This window comes from Hyla sarda, chromosome 2, assembly GCF_029499605.1.
Source record: "Hyla sarda isolate aHylSar1 chromosome 2, aHylSar1.hap1, whole genome shotgun sequence".
In the NCBI taxonomy this organism is placed as follows: domain Eukaryota; kingdom Metazoa; phylum Chordata; class Amphibia; order Anura; family Hylidae; genus Hyla; species Hyla sarda.
The window spans coordinates 458285943-458309291 of NC_079190.1; the positions used below are offsets into that span (position 1 = coordinate 458285943).

At 42.9% G+C, this 23349-nt stretch overlaps 1 protein-coding gene across 1 annotated transcript in view; it reads left to right on the plus strand.

The window, feature by feature from the left end:
- Window positions 1–17064, plus strand: part of LOC130357055 (multidrug resistance-associated protein 1-like) — a 78442-nt gene extending 61378 nt beyond the window's left edge. Inside the window, exons 25-28 of the mRNA XM_056559380.1 lie at window positions 3704–3862; window positions 6548–6714; window positions 13145–13339; window positions 14625–17064. Of these exons, the coding sequence (XP_056415355.1) occupies window positions 3704–3862; window positions 6548–6714; window positions 13145–13339; window positions 14625–14742 (639 nt within the window). The 3' untranslated portion in view covers window positions 14743–17064. The remainder of the gene's footprint in view (window positions 1–3703; window positions 3863–6547; window positions 6715–13144; window positions 13340–14624) is intronic.
- Window positions 17065–23349: the final 6285 nt, after the last annotated feature.

The following is a 23349-nucleotide window of genomic DNA, read 5'->3' on the forward strand; positions in this document are numbered from 1 at the left end:
CCAACCGGAGGCAAAAACGTGGTCGACAGCATTTTTGCCTACGGTTGAAAAATCGGCAAAACAGTATCCGAGGCAAAAAGGATGCAACCGTACACAACATTTGGAATACGGTTTACAATGCATTCTCTATGCATACGGTTTCGGATACGGTTGTATACGTTTTTTTCCGGAAAACCATATACGGTTACCGTATTTGAAAAACGTGGTGTGAACCCAGCCTAACACTTTTGTCCAATCTTGGCAGTATAACCATCTAGATGCTGGGGTCAGTAGCGATCACAGCATCTAAATGGTGACTTGACAAGTCCTGCACCTGTCAAGCCTTAAGCCTAATTCACATCAGATTTTGTGCCTCCAAGGCACGGATTAGTCAGGAAAATTTTAAAATTACATGGGGATGTATCCATGCTCGGCCCCGTTCATTTCATTGTCAGCTAGTGACTACATTCAGGTCATTTTCCCAACGTATGCAAGCCATATTTCGTGCTCCGAGTCAAAATTTGAAATGACATGAACATAGTCACTAGCTGACTATACTCAGGCCATTGAAATAAATGGGGCCTGTGCCTGTCTGAGCCCGGATATGTCGGCATATCATTTTGACATTTTCTCGATGTTTGCGTGCCTTAGAGGCACAATCGTGATGTGAACCTTGCTTTAGATCACCACACCTGCAACACCATCACAAGGTGAGGAAGGCCTCTGTGCCCTTCATAGTGAGATCTTCTTGTACAGTCTGCCTCAGGCAGATTGTGCAGGTAGAGTGTAGATCTCACTGATCTTTGTTATGGAGTAGCACAGCAATGATTAGTGTAAGCAATCCAAGCATTGTTTAAAAAGAAAAAAAAGCCACCTTAATAAAAATTTAACTCAAATAAAAAAATCTAAACAAAAAATGTAACATATTATAGTGTTAAAATATACCACTATTCCTGTGAAACCTATTTCCCAGATTTGTGATCTAATTCTCAATTTACATGGAAACAAAGTGCCATTATTTATGAGGGGTTGGGAACAAGAATTTGATTGCTAGTTTTCAAATGATGATTGGAATAAATCCTTTTATTTTGAGCCATAAAATGTCTTTATCTGCACAATGGTATAGAGTGCCATATGTTCTCCATAAGATGTATCCACAAACTTCTGCACAATGTTGGCGATGTAACCAGGGCATTGGGTCCATGTCTCATATTTGGTGGTCCCGTCCCCTGATTCACCCGTTATGGGTGCAAGTATTCGAATTTATTACTCAAATTACCGGAAAACCTCTTTCAAATGACCCGGCTTCTTTGCTTCTATCTATGATTACTTCTCTGGTTTAATACTGTGTGGATATTATGATGCCCATATCGTCTTTGTGTGTTTTTTTTTATTTTTTTCGTTAGTTTTTCTGTATAACATGCCTTCCACATGTGATGTTTTAGGTCTTACTTATATTAAAGGGGTATTCCAGGCAAAAACTTTTTTTTATATATCAACTGGCTCCGGAAAGTTAAACAGATTTGTAAATTACTTCTATTAAAAAATCTTAATCCTTCCAATAGTTATTAGCTTCTCAAGTGGAGTTGCTGTTTTCTGTCTAACTGCTTTCTGATGAGTCGCGTCCCGGGAGCTGTGTAGTTCCTGTAGTTCATGCACAGCTCCCGGGACGTGACATCATCATTGAGCAGTTAAATAGAAAACTTCAGAAGCTAATAACTATTGGAAGGATTAAGATTTTTTAATAGAAGTAATTTACAAATCTGTTTAACTTTCCGGAGCCAGTTGATATATAAAAAAAAGTTTTTGCCTGGATAACCCCTTTAAGCTAGTAATAAGTTAGTCTTATACTGTGTAAGCTTTTTCTTCCACATGATACATCACGCTTATTAGTTCAGCTTTCAGGTGCTCCGGAGGGCTGGAAAAGGTGGATACAGTCCTAGTCTCCTAGGACTGTATCCACCTTTTCCAGCCCACGGGAGCACCTGAAAGCTGAACTCATTTATGCAGGATAAGTCATCAACTGCCGAGCTGAGAAGTTTGTGATGAATCGAATTTACTGTAAATTCGCTCATCTCTAGTTGAGACCATAACTCTATGGAAACCTGGTAATTGGTTCTAAAGGCACCAAAATGACATCCAAAAATTGGAAAAAGTGAGGATTAAATAAAAATAAGTAGATAACTAATACTAATAGCTAATAAGTAGATAACTAATCTTTACATATAATAGTAAGAAAGAGCTACTGGAAGCTGTAAATCACTGTATGTCAGTGTTTCTTAAGCAGGGAGCCTCCAGCTGTTGCAAAACTACAACTCCCAGCATACCCGGACAGCCTTCGGCTGTCCGGGCATGCTGGGAGTTGTAGTTTTGCAACAGCTGGTGGCACCCTGCTTGGGAAACACTGGTCTATGTAGAGGTCAGGAGCTTCTTCAGGGTACACGCAAGGTCTTTAAAAAAAAAAAAAGTAACATGGAGCCGCCCTCACCTGGTGTCCAAAGGAGCACCTAACCCTTGTACAGGTAAAGAGTACAGAACATGTAATACCTCCCTGTACTGTAGGGGGCGCTACCAGACACCAGTCAGTGCATACACTTCAGTAATACAGGGGTTTTACCAGTGAATCCCCATTCTGATTGGTCGGTTCTTCTGGCCATTGACACATTTCACAGATCTGGACTGTCTGTACATTGTGTATGTTGAGTCTGGTTTCAACTTACAATGGTCCAGAAAAGACCATTGTATGTTGAGGCCATTGTAAGTTGAGGAATCACTGTATATATAAATATATATAATGTATATATTTTTATTTATTTATTAAATTTTTTTTTCTCATTAAAACTTTTTTATTTTCGAAAGTCAAATAGAAGGGTGGTACAGGAAAAGAAAAAGAAGGGGGTAGGGGGTAACAAGAAAAACTAAATTAAAACCAAGCGTGATGTATCATTCTGATGTTTTTTTTGTTTGTTTCCGCCATTCACTATGAGAGATTAATAGTGCTTATATATATAAACACTATTAATCTCTCATAGTATGTGGCGGAAACAAACAAAAAACATCAGAATTTAAGATTTTTGGTCACATCACATATGATAAAGTCAAATCTATGCAAAATCATAGTCGCATATAATTGTAGCTAGTATGGTCCAGTATTTAAAGGGGTACTCCGGTGAAAACCTTTTTTCTTTTAAATCAACTGGTGGCAGAAAGTTAAACATATTTGTAAATTACTTCTATTAAAAAATCTTAATCCTTCCAGTACTTATTAGCTGCTGAAGGCTACAGAGGAAATTCCTTTCTTTTTGGAACACTGATGACATCACGAGCACAGTGCTCTCTGCTGACATCTCTGTCCATTTTAGCAACCATGCATAGCAGATGCATGTAAGGGCTGCATGGTGGCTCAGTGGTTAGCACTGCTGCCTTGCAGTGCTGGGGACTTGGGTTCAAATCCCACTAAGGACAACAATAAATAAAGCGTTATTATTATTATAATAACGTCAGCAGGGTGAACTGTGCTCGTGATGTCATCAGAGAGCATTCCAAAAAGAAAAGAATTTCCTCTGTAGTATTCAGCAGCTAATAAGTACAGGAATGATTAAGATTTTTTAATAGAAGTAATTTACAAATATGTTTAACTTTCTGCCACCAGTTGATTTAAAAGAAAAAAGGTTTTCACCGGAGTACCCCTTGAAAGCTAATGCCTCCATTAATGTGTTCTCAGATCGGTATTGTTGGAAGAACCGGAGCGGGTAAATCCACCCTTACAAATTGTTTGTTCCGCATTGTTGAGAGAGCAGGAGGAAGGATCGTGATTGATGGAATTGATATTGCTACTATTGGACTACATGACCTGAGAAGCAAGCTGAATATAATTCCTCAGGTGATTTCATCCTAATATGACACCAGTTTGTATTGGGATTAGTCCCCAATCACAGGGCAGTAAATGTAGATCTATTTTTTATTTTTTGGATTTTTAAAGAAACCTTACAGTGCAATTCCACATGTTTACAATACAGACTGCTCTACAGGATTAAGTGCAGTTAAAGCATACCTGTCATGTTTAGAAATTTTTATTTTTTTTACTAGGTCATGCAGATGCTTTACATGTCTTTTTTATGTGTCTGTCTTCTGAATTTGGCTCACAAATCCCTCTCTTCTGCTGCTCACTCATTCTGATATCCACTGCTCAAGATGAGGCGTGTCCAGGGCAAACACTGAGCCCGCCCTCACTTACCATGCATTCTGTGCTGTGCTGGGTCTTTTCATCCAATCACTACAGGCTGCTCTATAACCCCCTCCTTTCTGTTTTCATGCTGCACCCTGATAGGACAGGAGTGAGCACTGAAGAGAAAGTGAGTCCCACCCTCACTTACTGGATTTTGTCCCAGCCTGTGCTTCAGCTGGTACAAAGATAATGCTGCAACCAGACAGGATTATGTCCTGTATGATATGGGGACCCCAAATAAGCCATGATTTTTATAAAAAAAGGAGATCACATTATTATGAAGTATATTAGAAAGGTTAAAGGGTAGCTCCCACCATCCTATTTTTTTTTTCTGTCCATGCCTATTGCCAATCTATCCCTAACCCCCTCCCTGCTTTTAATTTTAATTTTTACTATATTAGAAATGCCTTTTGTCTGCCTGGCAGTGTGCTCACTACCAGGCAGACTTCCCCAGCAGGCACCACGTCACTGATGCCTGCTGGGGGGACTTCCGCCCTTAGTTCATCTACACAGGGTGCCTCCAGCTGTCTGATTGACAGGCAGGGAGCAAGTGCAGCCTAACTGAAAAAAGACTGATTGCCACTCCAAAATCAGTCCTTTTTCAGGCGTGACGTCACGCCAGGCTGCAGCCGGCCACTAGGAGGGTGACCCCTAGTGGCCGGTTTTTAAATGTAAATGAAACCTTTTTAATGGAAAAAATAAAAGTATATTAGAGATATGTTGTAGTACATAAGTACTACAACATATCAAAAAATAAAGTTGGTGACAGTGCCCATTTAATGTTTTGCCAAGATGGACAACATATAAAAAGTTTTTGATGTGTGAGTGAGATTTATCATTCTCCGGATACCTGTTACTTATAAGCAATGGATAGATATGTCTAGATGTCTTTGGATAGATCTCTAATAGATGAGCTATGAGTGTCCTCAACTTTAAAAAATAAAAAGTTCTGGCTGCTTCGGATTGCAAAGTGTGGTCCTTATCAAAGATATACCACAAATATTTTCACTCAAAAGATCACTCTAGAATGGTTGTTACGTGGTTGTCTCACAGTGAAAGCTCTTTTGCAAACAGTCATGGTCGTAAATGTTGTCATCCCTGAACTTTTTCTAGAAAATGAAGTATTTCTCACAGAAAAGGATTGCAGTAACACATGTTTTGCTATATACATGTTTATTCCCTTTGTGTGTATTGGAACTAAACCAAAAAAGGAAGGTAAAAAAGCAAATTGGACATAATGTCACATCAAACCCCAAAAATGGTCTGGACAAAATTATTAGCACTCTTTCAAGCATGTGATGCTCAGCCCAGTGTCAGAAAACTGGGTTTGCGTCCGAGATCTTGGGTCTTCCAGCAGGACAATGACCCCAAACATACGTCAAAAAGCACCCAGAAATGGATGGCAGCAAAGCGCTGGAGAGTTCTGAAGTGGCAGCAATGAGTTCAGATCTAAATCCCATTGAACACCTGTGGTGAGATCTTAAAATTGCTGTTGGGAAAAGGCACCTTCCAATAAGAGACCTGGAGCAGTTTGCAAAGGAAGAGTGGTCCAACATTCCGGCTGAGAGGTGTAAGAAGCTTATTGATGGTTATAGGAAGTGACTGATTTCAGTAATTTTTTTTCAAATGTTGTGTTTAGCCCATTTTGGGAGTTTGGTGTGACATTATGTCCGATTTGCTTTTTTTCCTGCCTTTTTTGGTTTAGTTCCAATACACACAAAGGGAATAAACATGTATAGCAAAACATGTCCAATCCTTTTCTGTGAGAAATACTTAATTTTCTAGAAAAATTTCAGGGGTGCCAACATTTACGACCATGACTGTATGTTTGATTAAAACATATGGACTACAAAGAGCAGACAAAGTATTATATGGTCTGCCATTAATCTGAGTTGCCGGCATTTAACTATTGAGCTACAACTACAGTCCAGAGAAATACATTAGGCTGTATGCAATCTTGTGAACTGCAGCATTACCCAATCAGTACCTACAAAATTGTGTCCCTCCACAACAGTGGCCTCCAAACTGTGGCCCTCCAGATGTTGCAAAGCTACAACTTTCAGCATGCCCGGACAGCCGTTGGCTGTCCGGGCATGCTAGAAGTTGTAGTTTTGCAACATCTGGAGGGCCACGATTTAACGACCACTGCCCTACAACATCAGCTGTTTGGAGGGGGTTACGGAAGCCGGGCTGTACTGATCCACTGTTCCCTATTCTACCTTTAATAAGAAAAGGTCCTGATAACAATTTGCCAAGTTTTATGGTTAGTCATGTGATCTCCATTTTTGATGCCTGTCAGTCTTTCTTTAAGCATTTAAGCAGTAATGACTTTCTTTTTAGGATCCGGTTTTGTTTTCGGGCACCTTACAGATGAATCTGGATCCATTAGGGAAACATTCTGATGCTGATCTCTGGGAGGCGCTGGACATGTGTCATCTGAAGAACTTTGTGCAGTCTCTTCCTAAGAAACTCTATCATGAGATCTCAGAAGGAGGAGAGAACCTAAGGTATTTATATATTTGTACTATACACATCTGCTACACAACTATATACAGCAATGAAATTCATGAACGGCATATAGTAGTCCATGACTTTCCTTCCCTAGACACGTTCACGTTAGGTTTGGCTGAGTGTGCATGTGTTTTCAAAGGGGAAAGGAGGGGAGTTTGCTGTAGCCCGGAGTTTCTAACACCCCTATTAGGTTCCCACCCTTAAAAATAAACTTTTATTATTTCCATTAAAACAAATACCCTATTTGAATTATTAAAATGGTGCTGTGATGGTGTTTATATATAGCGATACATCACAAAAGGAAAGGTGCTGCAGACCACCGATCAATACACCATCACAGAGTGCAAGTTAAAAAATAAACTGTCCTGCCACCCTCAACATGTTTCGCCTTAACAATGGCGTTATCAAGAGGCTGATGTATCAGCCATATGCCATACATCAGCCTTTTTGAGAATGGCAGGACAGTTTATTTTTTAACTTGCACTCTGTGATGGTGTATTGATAGGTGGTCTGCAGCACCTTTCCTTTTACACTGAGGCAGGGATGCTACTATTTGTGAAATAAATACATAAACAAACAAACAGATTTAGTTTTACTGCATTTGGAAACGTTCAAGCTATTTAAAATGTTATTGATCCTGCATTGTGAAAAAAAAAAACAAATGCTAGAATTGCAATTCATTGCCCCCCCCCCCCAGAAAAAATGGAATAAATATCTGATAGGGGTCAGAATATGATGATTTATTTTTAAGTTTTAAACTTTTTTTTTTTTAAAGTAGTAAAACATAACAAAAATTATTTGAGAGTACCTGTCAGGATCTTGTTAAATTTTATAATCGCCCCAGTTCACTGCCCGCTCATGATAAACCGCCCCCTGCCTTTATTTTTATTATTTGTTACCGTAGTTTCTCTGTATTTTCTGCTCAGTCAGATTCACAGACTGGGAAGGGGCGTTCCCAGCAGGCGTGACATCATCTGAAGCCATACAGGGGAGAACTTCCTCCCTCATTCTGCTACACACAGCCCAGAGCAGTTCAGTGTGAGTTGAGCTCTGATTGGCTAAGGCTGCACACACACCCCTTTGACTGCATTTCCTGATTTGGGACTTCTGCCAGGCCAGCAGGAGTCCAAAGTCTGTGCAAGAGTTGGGGGGAAATGTGCTCTGGACAAGTAGGGAAACACCTAGGAGCAGCTTTTTTTAAAACACAAATAATACCTAGAAAACGTCATTTTTTTAAAACAAAGTACATTAGAAAGATTTTTTTATTTATCATAACGAGTGCAATAGCAAAAATTTGTTTTAATGAATGCGCCCACTTAATTGTTCATTGTTATAATCATAAGGACCCAAACAATAAAGATGGTGTCAATGTTATCACTTTGGCTTAAAAACTGTATGACAGTTTTCCAAAAACAAAAAGAACAAAAAGACTGTGTGGGGGCCCAGCCTAAGGGGCTAAGACTACTCAAAAAGCCTTTAAAATCTTTCTTTCAGATCATTAGTGACCCAGCATTGGATTTGATAGCTCTAGATTGTAAACTGTACAAGCTCTCTAAACTGTACAAGCTTTTGCTTATGAAACATGAATGTCATTTGGTTCCGCCTTTTGTAAGATGGCAGACAGAAGTGGGTACAATCTGTGAACGATGGAACTCGGTCTTAAAAGCCATCCCACATTAATCTTTAGGAGAGAGCATCTGATTATGTCAGATCTATTATTTATATAGAGCATATCAAATTCCTTAGGTGTCAAATGGGACCCATTATGCCCACGCTGCTCCCTACCAGAGGCAGATCTTCTGCATATGCTGTGGAGCTGCCCCCATTTAGGAGGATATTGGAAATCTGTACTGCATATTATTGGGGATGTATTTGGCTTAGTAGTCCCTAGAGAACCCAAAGTGTGTATCCTAGGTTATACAGATGATCTTCCTCTTGAAGTAACTCCTAAGGTTGCCATGGGCCGTTTTCTATATATGGCTACAAAATTGATCACCCAATATTGGAAAGATAATAACCCACTAACAGAGAGACAATTTATCTACAACACAGAGATTGTCTTAAGATGGGAAAAAGTCTATATTTAAAAAGAAATAAGGGATCTAGTTATCAAAAGATGTGGTCACGTTGGTTTGAGATCTGTAAAATGTAACTAGTTATAATTTACGGTATGAATGTTCCCTTTTCTCTCTCTCTCACCTCTTTGGGGGGTGGGGGTGGAGGGGTTAAAGGATTACTCCGGTGAGAAATAATATTTTAAAAATCAACTGGTGCCAGAATGTTAAACAGATTTGTAAATAACTTCTATTTGAAAATCTTAATCCTTCCAATACTTATCAGCTGCTGTATACTACAGAGGAAGTTCTTTTGTTTTTGAATTTCTTTTCAGTCTGACCACAGTGCTCTCTGCTGACACCTCTGTCCAGAGTAGGAGCAAATCCCCATAGCAAATCTCTCCTGCTCTGAACAGTTCCTGACATGGACAGAGGTGTCAGCAGAGAGCACTGTGGTCAGACTGAAAAGAACTATACAACTTCCTCTGGAGCATACAGCAGCTGATAAGTACTGGAAGGATTAAGATCTTTGAGGGGTGTCTAGACTGGAAGCCATGATCAGGACTACAATGTTCCCTTTTACTGCACAAACCTCTCCTGCTCTGGAAAGTTCATGACATAGACAGAGGTGTCACCAGAGAGCACTGTGGTCAGACAGAAAGGAAATTCAAAAACTAAAGAACTTCCTGTGAAGCATATAGCAGCTAAGTACTGGAAGGATTAAGATTTTTTAATAGAAGAAATTTACAAATCTGTTTAACGTTCTGGCACCAGTTGATTTAAAAAAATGTTTTCCACCGGAATACCCCTTTAAATAAATGTAAAATATTCCAAGCCTAGTTAAAATTTTTCTGTAAGAACTTATGTAAATATATATTAAACACAATGCAATGAATTTACAACATAATCTTCAGCTCAACTCCCACTGGTCTTGCGCAGATCCTCCCGATCCTGGCCCAGCTTGATACGTAGTATTGTGCAGAAAAAAATTTCAGGATCCAGCAATTCCATAAAACGTCACTTTTATTCGTAATCCACAGCGTTAAAAATCTTGCAAGATAGCACTCACGACACCACCTAGCCAGCGATACACTGCATGATGCGCGCTCTGGATCTTCATTCCACCGGTGCACACCTCACCCCTCTTTGTACTAGACTCTGGGGGAGGAGTCACCAGTTGTGAATTAAAATATACTCTTGTATAAAACACATATATACAAAAGACAAATGGCGAAGACTTCTGTATACATGCCGCATATGGATAGTCTCTAAGAAATCTGTTGCAGAAATACCGCAAGACTGTTCACTTGCCGGTGTGTACAGAAGCTTACATTCGTAATTGGATAAAAGAGACAGATGTTAATCCAAACATAGCAAGCACCTATTAGTAGTGAAGCATAAGTTCTCTTCTTTTATTTCTTTTATTTCCGGTTACCATTTGGATTACTAACATCATTGAGGTGTTCCCTGATTCTTGCTTTCCGCTTGCGAGTTGTGCGTCCAACATACTTTAGATTACAGGTCACACGCTCAATAATGTATCCTACATTTGTAGAATTACAATTCAAGTGTTGCTTTATTTTATAAGTGTGACTGTTGTATCTGGGAATTCCTTGCATACATGTGTTACTCCACAGGCTTTACATCGTGTCGCTCCGCATTTGTAGAAGCCAATACTATCTAGCCACCTGTTCACATTTCGCGTCTCTGTCATAACCAAACTAGGGGATAATTTATCCCTGAGTGTGGCAGCTCTTTTGGGTACCACCGACAGTCCAGATGCCAAGATTCTACACATTTTCTCATCTTCCTTAAGCAGATGTGTTTATGTACAATATTTTTATGGCTTTGAACTGTGGACTGTAAGTGAAAGCCAAAATAGGCTTATTAGGACAATTCACAAAACAATCTCTACTGTATGTTTTTTTTTTTTTATTGTTATGTGTCTTATAAGATTCAGACGGTCTTTGCAACTCACAATTTTCTTGGCTTGGATTATATTTGTTCAACTGTAACCACGTTTTAATAGGCGGTTTTCAAGACTCGGTGCTTCTTCCAAGTATTTCAATTGTGATGTGCAATTCCCCGGGGTAAAAATAACAATAAAATACACACAGTAGAGATAGTTTTGTGAATTGTCCTAATAAGCCTATTTTGGCTATCACTTACAGTCCACAGTTCAAAGCCATAAAAAATATTGTACATAAACACATCTGCTTTAGGAAGATGAGAAAATGTGTAGAATCTTGGCATCTGGACTGTCGGTGGTACCCAAAAGAGCTGCAACCTTTAGGGATAAATTATCCCCTAGTTTGGTTACGACAGAGACGCAAAATATGAACAGGTGGCTAGATAGTGTTGGCTTCTACAAATGCGGATAGTGTTGGCTTCTACAAAGGTAGTCGCACTTATAAAAATAAAGCAACACTTGAATTGTAATTCTACAAATGTAGTATACATTGAGTGTGTGACCTGTAATCTAAAGTATGTTGGACGCACAACTCGCAAGTTGAAAACAAGAATCAGAGAGAACCTCAATGATGTTAGTAATCCAAATGGTAACCGGAATAAATCCAGGGCTTCTTTGCATTTTCGTGAGAAACACAATGCTAGCACCAGTGATTTCAGGATGTATACAATAGAGAAGATTTTTCAGAAAACACGTGGAGGTGATCTGCAGTGCAGACTGTTAAGCCGAGAGGCATTTTGGCAGTTTGTGCTCCATACGAGAACACCCCAAGGGTTAAATAAAAGAAGAGAACTTATGTTTCACTACTAATAGGTGCTTGCTATGTTTGGATTTACCATCTGTCTCTTTTATCCAATTACGAATGTAAGCTTCTGTACACACCGGCAAGTGAATAGTCTTATGGTATTTCAGCAACAGATTTCTTAGAGACTATCCATATGCGGCATGTATACAGAAGTCTTCGCCATTTGTCATGCATAGGACTATTATTTAAACCTGTCTTTTGTGTATATGTGTTTTATACAAGAGTATATTTTAATTCACAACTGGTGACTCCTCCCCCAGAGTCTAGTACAAAGAGGGGTAAGGTGTGCACAGGTGGAATGATGATCAAGAGCTCGCATGCGCTCGAAACGCGTCCATGTTGCAGTGTATCACTTGCTAGGTTGCAAGATTTTTAACGCTGTGGATTACAAATAAAAGTGAAGTTTTATGGAATTGCTGGATCCTGAAAATTTTTTCTGCACAATACAAAATATATGTTAAACTCTTATGAATTTCTTTAACTTTGTTCTGTAAACTTTTTTCTTAATAAAGTAGTAATGAACAGAAAAGATCTTTCTTAGTGTAGCAATGCAATGATGGAACAATGATTTACATCTCCATTTAGGAGCAGGCGGTCACTTATTTTGCGGTGAGTGCGGATATCTATCTTTGTTTCTGCTTACCCCACATATATATATATATATATATGTATATGTGTGTGTATATATATATATATATATATATATATATATATATATATATACAGTGACCCCCGACCTACGATGGACCAGACATACGATAATTTCAACATGCAATGGCCTCTCAGAAGGCAGCATAAACATACGATGCTTTTGTATGTCGGGGCCATCGCATAAGCGGCTATCCGGCAGTGCTGACTGCTTCATCTGCCACCGGATAGCCGTTAACGGTGCCCCGTAAGCTCCGGTGATGGTCACTCACCTGTCCGTGGCGCTCCAGGACGTCCTCTTCGGGATCCCCTGCATCGCCGGTGCTTTCCATCGTCGTCATCACGTCACCTCGCACACTGTCCCGTCATCCAATAGGAGCGGCGTGCGTAGTGACATGATGGCGGTGATGAGGAACGATGATCCCAGGCAACAGAGACGTTCCGGAGCGGCGGGGACACCCCGGGGACGCAGCGGCAGCGATGGACGGCGACATCCAGGGCAGCGGTGATGGTGGGGACAGGTGAGTACAGCGTCCTATATTTAACATTGCACGGATCCCTCAACATACGATGGTTTCAACAAACGTGGTTTATTTGGAACGGATTACCATCGTATGTTGAGGGATCACTGTGTGTGTGTGTGTGTGTGTGTGTGTGTGTGTGTATATATATATATATTATACACACACGTCCTTATAATAAATAAAATTAAAAAACTCTTATCTATAGCCATAGCCTGGTAGTTGGGTATTGCAGTTTTGTTTGAACTATAGGTCAAAAGTGACAGTAAGAACAATCTTGTAGCGCTACAAAAAGTTGCAGCGTTGCTCTGGCCTAAGGATTTCTACCTTTCTTACTGGATATTTCTTTTCTTTCCTTTTAGTTATGTCTGGTAGTTCAGAACTTCTGTAGTAAAGGAAATAAACTAATATTTATTTATTTCCCTCTAGTGTTGGGCAGAGGCAGCTCATTTGTCTTGCTCGAGCTTTACTTCGAAAAACAAAAATCCTTGTTTTGGATGAAGCAACAGCCTCAATAGACATGGAGACGGACGGCCTTGTTCAGAGCACTATTCGGGCAGCGTTCAGTGACTGCACTGTGCTAACCATAGCTCACAGGCTACATACCGTCCTGGATTCTGAAAGGTACAGACATCGCATTATACACTTTTTGACAAAAAATATAATACACCAAGAAGTAGTTAGATATTTCTGGAAAGCCTTTCCTGTGTGTATGTGAGCATTAGCCTTCCGAAAAATGGCTCCCCAGATCATCACAGCAGCAGCTGGTGCAGTGCGTCTCTCCACAGCAAAGGCAGGATTAAAGCCAACCTGACTGTTGTCCGATCCCAGGCAGAACCAGGATTTGTTGCTAATGACGATACGGTTCTAGTCCGTAGCAGTCTAGGTTTCCTGTTCACAACACCACTGCATATGAAGGCAACAGTAGCTTGCTGTCAATGGCAGGGCATGCAATGTCCTTCTTCTGAGCACCTAGAAAAGATCCAGGCAGAATCGGGTGTGTGTAATGAAGGAGCCACCTGTGTCTGGATGACATGGAAACTCTGGGAGCGGCTCATGGTTGTCATCAAATGATCCTATTTTTTTGGTGGTCTGTCTGGAGCCTGTTTGCCTGGTGTGTGCCTTCATGTAACCACTTCTACCAACATCTTGGTCAAAAAGGCCTAGATGGCGGGCAATGTGTTCTAACAACCATCTTGTTTCTCTCAGTCCAATGATGAACCTTCTTTAAAGTCTTTCAACTGAGCAACAATCTCTGACCAAGAGGCATACTACCCAAAAGTAGCCCCTGAGAGCCTTTTTATAGGACACTTGGGGAGGCACAGTTACACCTTTTTATGGCAAGACTCTCTGTCTACTTAGACCACACCTGTAATCATTTACATATCTGCCTGAGACATAACTGGTGCACTTAGCTCTATATATCTGGGCTACAAGATAGTCTTGAATACTATTCGATAAGATCTAATTATTAGACCCTTTTAGTAAAAGAGGTACTCCGCTGCTCAGCATTTGGAACAAAATGTTCCGTACGCTGGAGCCGGGAGCTTGTGATGTCATAGTCCCGTCCCTCATGACATCACACCCGCCCCCTCAATGCAAATCTATGGGAGGGGGCGTGATGGCTGTCACGCCCCCTCTCATAGACTTGCATTGAGAGGTCGGGGTGTGACATAATGAGGGGCGGGACTATGATGTCACAAGCTCCCGGCTCCAGCGTTCGGAACAGCTTGTTCCAAACGCTGAGCAGCGGAGTACCTCTTTTAAAAGCAAAAATGGCTAAAGGATGAACTGGCAGACTACTTTATCTGACTGTGCACCAGAAAAGGGGAGTCGGCACTGAAAATGATATTAACTAACCTTTGTGTTTATTGATCAAAAATGGTTGACTGTGTGTTATTTTCTGCAGGGTGCTTGTTCTCGATGCTGGCAAAGTTGTAGAGTTTGATGAACCACAGAGGTTGATACAGAAGAAAGGAGTCTTCTCTAAAATGGTGTCAGAATCTGGTTTACAGTACACGGAGTAATCTGCAGTATACAGGAGTGTACTAAGGTCCATTCATATTCCCTACAGTGTAATCTAGTATTACATAATAGAGTCCAAGTCAGCTAAAGCAAGTGACATTTTTCCTTAGTTAATTCAAACAGAGAAAACAGACATGGTCGCACATCCACAATTTGTATTTTGATCTACTTGCTTCTCAGCATAAATTCAAACACTAACAGGTTGTTAGTATACATTTTGATCAAAAAGTACAAGCCCACTCGCCACGTCAAGCCACCTATTTAGAGTGGGTCCCTAACGTCCCGAGCATAAAATGGCGTAGCACTGGCCGGCGACCACCACCACCGCAACATCGGTGCCCACAGGGGGAACGACCCACTGGCAGAGCAGCCCCAATGCCACTCAAACCAGTCCCAGGACCGTGCCTTCCCATAGACACGGTGCCACGGCAGCAATGGACGCCGCACTGCACCACACCAGTGTGAACAAGGTGTAAAGCTCACTTATCATGTGCTCCCAGTCAGACTGGGAGGCTGCTAGAAAGGAAGGGGCCCTGTGCAGCTTCCTGCCAATTTATATAGGGCTGGACTGAGGGGGCGGGGCAGAGTCCAGACCAAGTGAAAACAACAAAAAAGAGGGGGATAGAAAACACAATGTGAATTCAAATAGAGAAAAGACATGGTCGCACATCCACAATTTGTATTTTGATCTACTTGCTTCTCAGCATAAATGTAAACACTAAAAGGTTGCTAGTATATATTTTGATCTTAGTTACTTTACCCTCTGGGGAATAGAGGAAAGTTCTTATTGGGTAATCCCCATCACTGATGTCTATATTCCCTACTAGGTAATGATGAATATCCTCCACCCCCTGTATGTTTTGATTCACACTGAATATTACCAAGACCTTATTTATTATCACAGTAACTAAACGCTGTCCAGTTTAGTAATATATGGCCAGACAATATTACACAAATCTACCTCATTCCAGATTACTATAATCACTAATTATTTTATTTATTTAAATAAATAAAATAATTCCAGTTGATTTTTTTATTACATTTATAAATTTATACTTGTGTAATAATTACAGGTTATTCTTCATTATATTGTAAAGAGGACCTGTCAATAAACAACAGCTGTAGTCATCCATGTGAAGCTGCCGATCCACAGATTACGTTTTTGTTTTTCTAGGCTGTCCTGTTCCATAACACCAATCAACCCCTCATCAGCATAAACTGACAACTGGGCGGTCACCAGCACTCAGAACTCAACAGGGAGAGCATTCAGGGTCATGCCCCCTTGAAAGTCTATGGATATAGTTGAAGTCCGTGGCTTATTAAGAGGGAAGTCACCACTGGGGCATGAACCTGAGTGCCCCCTACTTTGAATTCTCTCTACTATCCAGGATCCCAGAGTATCTGTCTGCTATATCTTCCATCTTCTCCCCCTGTTTTTTTAAAACTTAACAGAGAAAACGAAACTCATTACCATTCCCCCATTTTGGAAGCCATGCCAACCCCCCCCCCCCCCCCGCTCTATAAATTACAGTCAATGGCTCTGTTCTTTCCCCAGTCCCACAAGTCCGCTGCCTTGGGGTCAAACCGCACATCCAGACCTTTACCGCCTCTACCTCAAAAATATTTCTCGAATTTGCTCCTCACTCAACTTTGATACAACATGCCCTCATCATCTCCTGCTTGGACTACTGCAACATCTTCCTCTGTGGCCTTCCATCAAACACTTTTGCTCCCCTAAAATAACGGACAACCGACGGAACCCTATTCTAAGTCAGTGAGGTCTGTCGGGAACTGTGCTCCGTCCCATTCGGGCTCCGTTTGGAGGCAAAAAATAAATAAAAAGACTAAAACGGACCCTGAACAAGACGAGGCTCAGCAGTGATTTGAACTTAGCTCTAAACTCTTAAAGGGATACTCCGCCCCTAGACATCTTATCCCCTATCCAAAGGATAGGGGATAAGATGTCTGATTGCAGGGGTCCCTTGTGATGTCACGGCCCGCCCCCTCAATGCAAGTCTATGGGAGGGGGCGTGGTAGACTTGCATTGAGGGGCGGGGCGTGACGTCACAATGCCCCTCATGTAATCTCTGATCCTCTCAATACCTCTGCCAGTGCGCTGCCCTTGTCTGCAAGTCACACGACCGCCTCCAACATTTCTCATATGCTTTCCTCATTCAATGGGACGCTCTACCTTGACACATCTGGCTTTGACCCACCATCAAGACCTTTTAAAGGGGTACTCCACCCCTAGATATATCATTCCTTATCCAAAGGATCGGGGATAAGATTTCTGATCCCGGGGGTCCCGCCGCTGGGGACCCCCCCACAATATAGCATGCGCCACCCACCTGTTTCTGCTCTGGAAGCGCTGGAGGGTCTGGGTCCCGACCACCGGAACAGAAGTTCGTGAAGTCACGACTCCGCCCCCGTGTGACGTCACACCCCATCCCCTCAATGCAAGTCTATGGGAGGGGGCGTGACTGCCGTCACGCCCCCTCCCATAGACTTGCATTGAGGGGAGTACCTCTTTAAAAGGAACCTGAAAACCCATCTATTCAGGAAAGCCTACAATCTACTGTTTCCCTACATTGTAAACCCTCGGGGGCAGGGCCTTCTCTCCCTTTATATATAAGTTTGTCATTTACTGTTTCATGTTCATTGTGCTTCTGTTTGTTATATGTATTTTAACCCCTTATATGTACAGCGCCCTGAAACATAAATAATATGAAGTCTGAGTATTGGTGGCCACCCAAATGACATTCTAGCTGCACCGATATCTAATGAATAAAGGATGCCCAGAAAAGATAGTGAGTAAAAAGTGTCATAGCCCCCCCTGTGGATGATGACATTTTTTGGAAGAGGCTACAGGTCCTCTTTAAATATGCATTTTCAGTGCAATGGTATTTTGTATTCTCTGCAGGACTCCAGCCCGTACTATGTGGGTAGTCTAGTAGGGTGCTTTTGTAATCATGAAATTATTTTTAAGTCTTATTGCTCCTCCACAATGCTTTTGTGTCTGTGTTTATGATTTTATGGGATACTAGAATAAATTTCTATATTTTATAAATCACTGTGATTTGTGTGTTTGGAGCATTGCATCGGGGTGTTGTAGGTACTGCGAACATACAGGTACACCTGGGAGAGGTTTGGCAGCTGCCAAAAGGGATCTGATAAGTGGTGATGTCATCTTGTAGTCCACAGGAAGTCAAACAACCGCTTCCTGAGACACATAAAGCCATGTCATTTTCTGGTGGGCTGAATGTAGGTCACGTGACCCAGTTACAATAATGAAACGCACAGGGGACAGATGGCGCTGTAGGACTAGCGATATTGAGTGTGCATTATATGCTGGAGTACTTCTTTAAGATATAGGACTTCACTCTCTTCCTGGTAAAATACAGAAATAAAAAATGGACTGAAGGAAATGTATCTTTAACAAATCCATTCGGGGAAAAACCATGAATAAGGTGGTCAAATGATTAGACCACCACACTGAATGGATAGAATATCAAAAGGATGACCTTTGCTATGTAGCTTGTTGGAAGGGTCACTGTCAGCTGCAGGCAAAGTGCAGCCGCCGCTGCCTCCTTTTTTCTCCGCTCTGTAGTACAATCAATATCCTCTATGGTGCATGACAGAATTTGTTGAGTCTATTTTGCCCGTCGTGCGTTAAAGGGGTTGTGCGCTGCCCTGCAGTTCGGAGCTCCGCTCACAGCAACCAGAAGTTCATTACTCCGAACACTGTGTGCGGGCTTCCGTGTTCGCGGCCGGCAGGCGTGACGTCACACCTGGCCCCTTCGTGACGTCTCGCCCACCCCCTCGTGAAGTCACGCCCACCCCCTCTACCAAAGGGGTCGCGCCCCCTTCCCATAGACTTTCGTTGAGGGGGCGGGCGAGACGTCACAAGGGGGCGGGCGCGCCGGCCGCGAACACGGAAGCCCGCACACAGCGTTCGGAGTAATGAACTTCCGGTTGCTGTGAGCGGAGCTCCGAACTGCAGGGCAGCGCACAACCCCTTTAAAATTACTATAAAGGTTCACGGCCTTAATAAATATTGCAGCTTTTGGTTTTATCCTTCTGATTTCACTGACTCCAGCCACAATAGGGTTGCCTCGACATGGAATTAATTTGTGACTTGTTTAAGGATGATGCACCTTCTTATGTGCCCTTTTGCAAAAAGGCAAAAATAATAAATATCGTCCACCGCTTTGGAAATTGCCCACAGCTGGATTTCACAATCAGTTAAAAAAAAATAAAAATAAATGATATATATAATATATACAGTGGTCCCTCAACATACGATTGTAATCCGTTCCAAATGAACCATCGTTTGTTGAAACCATCGTATGTTGAGGGATCCGTGCAATGTAAAGTAAAGGACAGTGGTCTTCAACCTGCGGACCTCCAGATGTTGCAAAACTACAACACCCAGCATGCCCGGACAGCCATGCTGGTAGTTGTAGTTTTGCAACATCTGGAGGTCCGCAGGTTGAAGACTACTGGTAGAGGAAGTTGTACTCACCTGTCCCCGCCGCTCTGGACCGTCACCGCTGCCCGGGACGTCGCCGTTCATCGATGTCTCCGTGTCCCCGACGCTCCGGCAAGGCCTCTGCTTCCCCGGCATCCTCGCTCTCCGTCACCGCCATCACGTCATTACGCACGCCGCTCCTATTGGATGACGGGACGGTGTGCGCAGCTACTTGATGACGTCGATGGAGAGTGCCGACGATACAGGGGATCCTGAAGAGGACGCGCCAGAGCCCCGAGGACAGGTAAGTGATCGTCAGCGGACCTCACGGGGCACCGTAAACGGCTATCTGGTGGCAGCTGAAGCAGTCTGCGCTGCCGGATAGCCACTTATGCGATGGCCCCGACATACAAAAGCATCATATGTTGATGCTGCCTTCAACATGCGATGGCCTTTGAGATGTTGAAATGATCGTATGTCGGGGCCATCGTAGGTCGGGGGGTCACTGTATATCAAAAAGGTACAACAAAAAGGCGCATTAACACACTGCACTTAAAGGGATACTCCGCTGCTCAGTGTTTGGAACAAACTGTTCCGAATGCTGGAGCCGGCATCGGGAGCTTGTGTTGTGGCGGCATTAAAATAAAAACGGCATAAATGCAATAGTTAATGTCCCCCCCTGATGTTTACTCCGACGTGGCTGGTTCAAAAACCACCACTACTGCTGTGTCTTCATTGATTTGAACAAAGAAAACCACTAAACTGAGAACTAGAAAACTATCCATATGATTGGAGAAGTCTCTAGAGTATGAGGTGAATGTGGCGTCTGCATTGATGTTAATTAGCAGTGATAATGGAGCTCCCAACACTATATGTGCTGGTAGGGTTCACTCGTAAGATTTAGCAGTAGGGATCGACCGATATCGTTTTTTTAGGGCCGATACCGATAATCGGTGGAGGTTAGGGACGATAGCCGATAACTTATACCGATATTCCGGTATAAGTTATCGCCTATTTATACCCCCGCGACACCGCTGCAGATCATTGATTTAAAGCGGGCGCTTTAAATCAATGAATTGCAGTGGCTTTTGCTGTGCCATAGGCCGCCGCCACCACCCGCTTCTCTCCCCCTGCCTGTCCGGGGGTCCTGAGTCCTATCACCGCCACCGCTCCCCTACCGCCGCACCCCCCACCGCACCGCCCCGGCCCCATTGCCTCCCCCATCCCCGGTTTTATAATGACCTGTTCCCGGGGTCCACTCTACATCTGGCTCCGGTTGCGTCCTCCTGAGCTGTCATTGTGCGCACTGACGGTGACGTCACGTCGCGACACGTCACTCGTCATTGCACACAGCGTAACGCAGGATGCAGCAGGAGCCAGGTAATTATAAAACCGGGGATGGGGGAGGCAATGGGGCCGGAGCGGTGCGGTGGGGGGTGCGACGTGGTGCGGGGGGCAGGGCATTATCGGCAAGGTAATTGCCGATACCGATAATGCCCAAAATTGTGATTATCGGCCGATAATAATGGCCAAACCGATAATCGGCCGATCCCTATTTTGCAGCATATTTTATGTGTTCGGAATCTATACATTTATTTTGCACTTTTAATTTTTTTATTTTACTGAGGTGACCAAGAACCCAATGGTCACTTTTGGTGACCTATAAAGATCCTGTGAGAAAATGGGAGAAATGTCCAAAAGGTCATCTATCACTGCAGCCTCCACGAATCTGGCCTTCATGGCCCAGTGGACAGAACAAAGTCTCATCTTAGTAAAAAACACAGCAGAGCCGCCTGGAGTTTGCAAAAGAAATGGACTCTCAGACTGTGAGAAACAAGATTCTCTGATTTAAAGGGGTACTCCGGCCCTGAGACATCTTATCCCCTATCCAAAGGATAGGGCATAAGATGTCTCACCGCGGGGGTCCTGCTGCTGGGGACCCCCGCAATCTTGTATTCGCCACCTACCTGTTTGAGCTGCAGGCTGCGGTGCCAGCTTACAAACAGCCGGGTGGCAACCACGGGTCGGAGTATGCAAGTCTAAGACAGCCGTCACGCGCCCTTCCATAGACTTGCATAGCGTGGGCGGGGGGAGACGTTACACTGGGGCGGGGGGGTGATGTCACACGGAGGTGGGGGAGGTGACGTCACATGGGGGCGGAGTGGTGACGTCCCGATACTCCGGCCCAGTGCGGCGTGCAGCTTAAACAGGTGGGTGGCGAATACAAGATTGCGGGTGTCCAGCGGATATGGGATAAGATCTCTCAGGACCGGAGTACCCCTTTAAAGGAGTAGTCCAGTGCTGAAAAAGTTTTAGATCACGGGGGGGCTTGGGTTCGACCTCTGAGGCCCCCCTGTGATCTCCAGTATGGCACCTCAGCTCACTGACCAGATAGCGGCTGAAACCCCCCCTCAATACATTGCTATGGCAGTGTGCTCCGGCTCTGCCTTAGAGTTGTATTGAGGGAGCGTGTCAGCTGCTGCTTCGTGTGGTGGTCAACACGCCCCCTTCCTGCGCGCTTCCGGGGCCCTGTACAGGAGATCGACCAGGGCCCCAGCGGTCAGACCCCCCGCATTCTGAAACGTATCACCTATCCTTAGCACTGGACTACTCCTTTAATGAAACTGAGATTGAATTTTCTGGCCTAAATTCTAAGCATCACATCTAGAGGAAACCAGGCACTGCCCATCACCTACCAAATACCATCTCTAGAGTGAAGCATTGCGGCATCATGCTGTGGGGACAGGGAGACTGAACAGGGTTGAGGGAAAGCTGAATGGAGCAAAGTAATGAGATATTCTTAAAGGGGTTATCCAGGAAAAAACTTTTTTTTATACATCAACTGGCTCCAGAAAGTTAAACAGATTTGTAAATTACTTCTATTAAAAAAATCTGAATCCTTTCAGCACTTATGAGCTTCTGAAGTTAAGGTTGTTCTTTTCTGTCTAAGTGCTCTCTGATGACACGTTTCTCGGGAAACGCCCAGTTTAGAAGCACATCCCCATAGCAAACCTCTTCTAAACTGGGTGTTTCCCGAGACAGGTGTCATCAGAGAGCACTTAGACAGAAAAGAACAACCTTAACTTCAGAAGCTCATAAGTACTGAAAGGATTAAGATTTTTTAATAGAAATAACTTACAAATCTGTTTAACTTTCTGGAGCCAGTTGAGATATATATAATGTTTTTTCCTGGAATACCCCTTTAATGAAAACCTGATTCAGAGTTTTCTGGGCCAAGGATTTGCCATCCAAAAAGACAATGAGGGGAATTTATCATTGATTTTACACTGTTTTTGTGGTGTTGATTTGTCACAATTGTTTATTTACTTTTCATTACGACTTTTGCTTTAGAAGCTTTTTCTGAAATTGTGCAGCTCTGCCATAGTCTGGATAACGTTTTGCAGCAGTCATAAATTTATTATGAAAGACAACATTTGTAAAAAGTCTCACTTTGGTGCAGCAGGTTAAAAAGTCTCATAAAAAGTTGCAGTGGAGGAATATATAAAGTGGTATACCGAAGCGTAATTTCCATAAAACGTGTAGTAGCACCATATTTACCACATGTCATGTAACCATTTAATACATTTGGCACAAGTATACATTACCACCTCACATATAAAGGGGAAGAAAAATAATTCCCCTACACCCTTGATAGATTCCCCCAATGACTGTAAGCAGTGGTACGCTCCACACAGACTGCATAGACCCTGTTGGTCCCATTATGTTTTCCATTGATATAAAATGCCTCCTCTCTCCAGTTATCTGCATTGTCAACAAATTAATGGATGGGGATATTGACCATTGGGTCAAGGAAAGAGAAGGGTAAAAACTCCAGACCATTCTGTCTAGGGAGGCAAATCAGAGCAGGGGCCCCACTATGTTCGCCATTGACCCTAAGCACACAGCCAAGACAACACAGGAGCGGCTTAGGGACAACTCTGTGAATGTCCTTTAGTGGCCCAGTCTGAGCCCTGAACCCAATCAAACATTGCTGGAGAGACCTGAAAATGGCTTCCACCGATGGTCCCCATCCAACCTGACAGAGCGTGAGAGGATCTGCAGAGATGAATGGCTGAAATCCCCAAATCCAGGTGTGTAAACCTTGTGGCCTCATCCCAAGAAGACTGGAGGCTGGAATCGC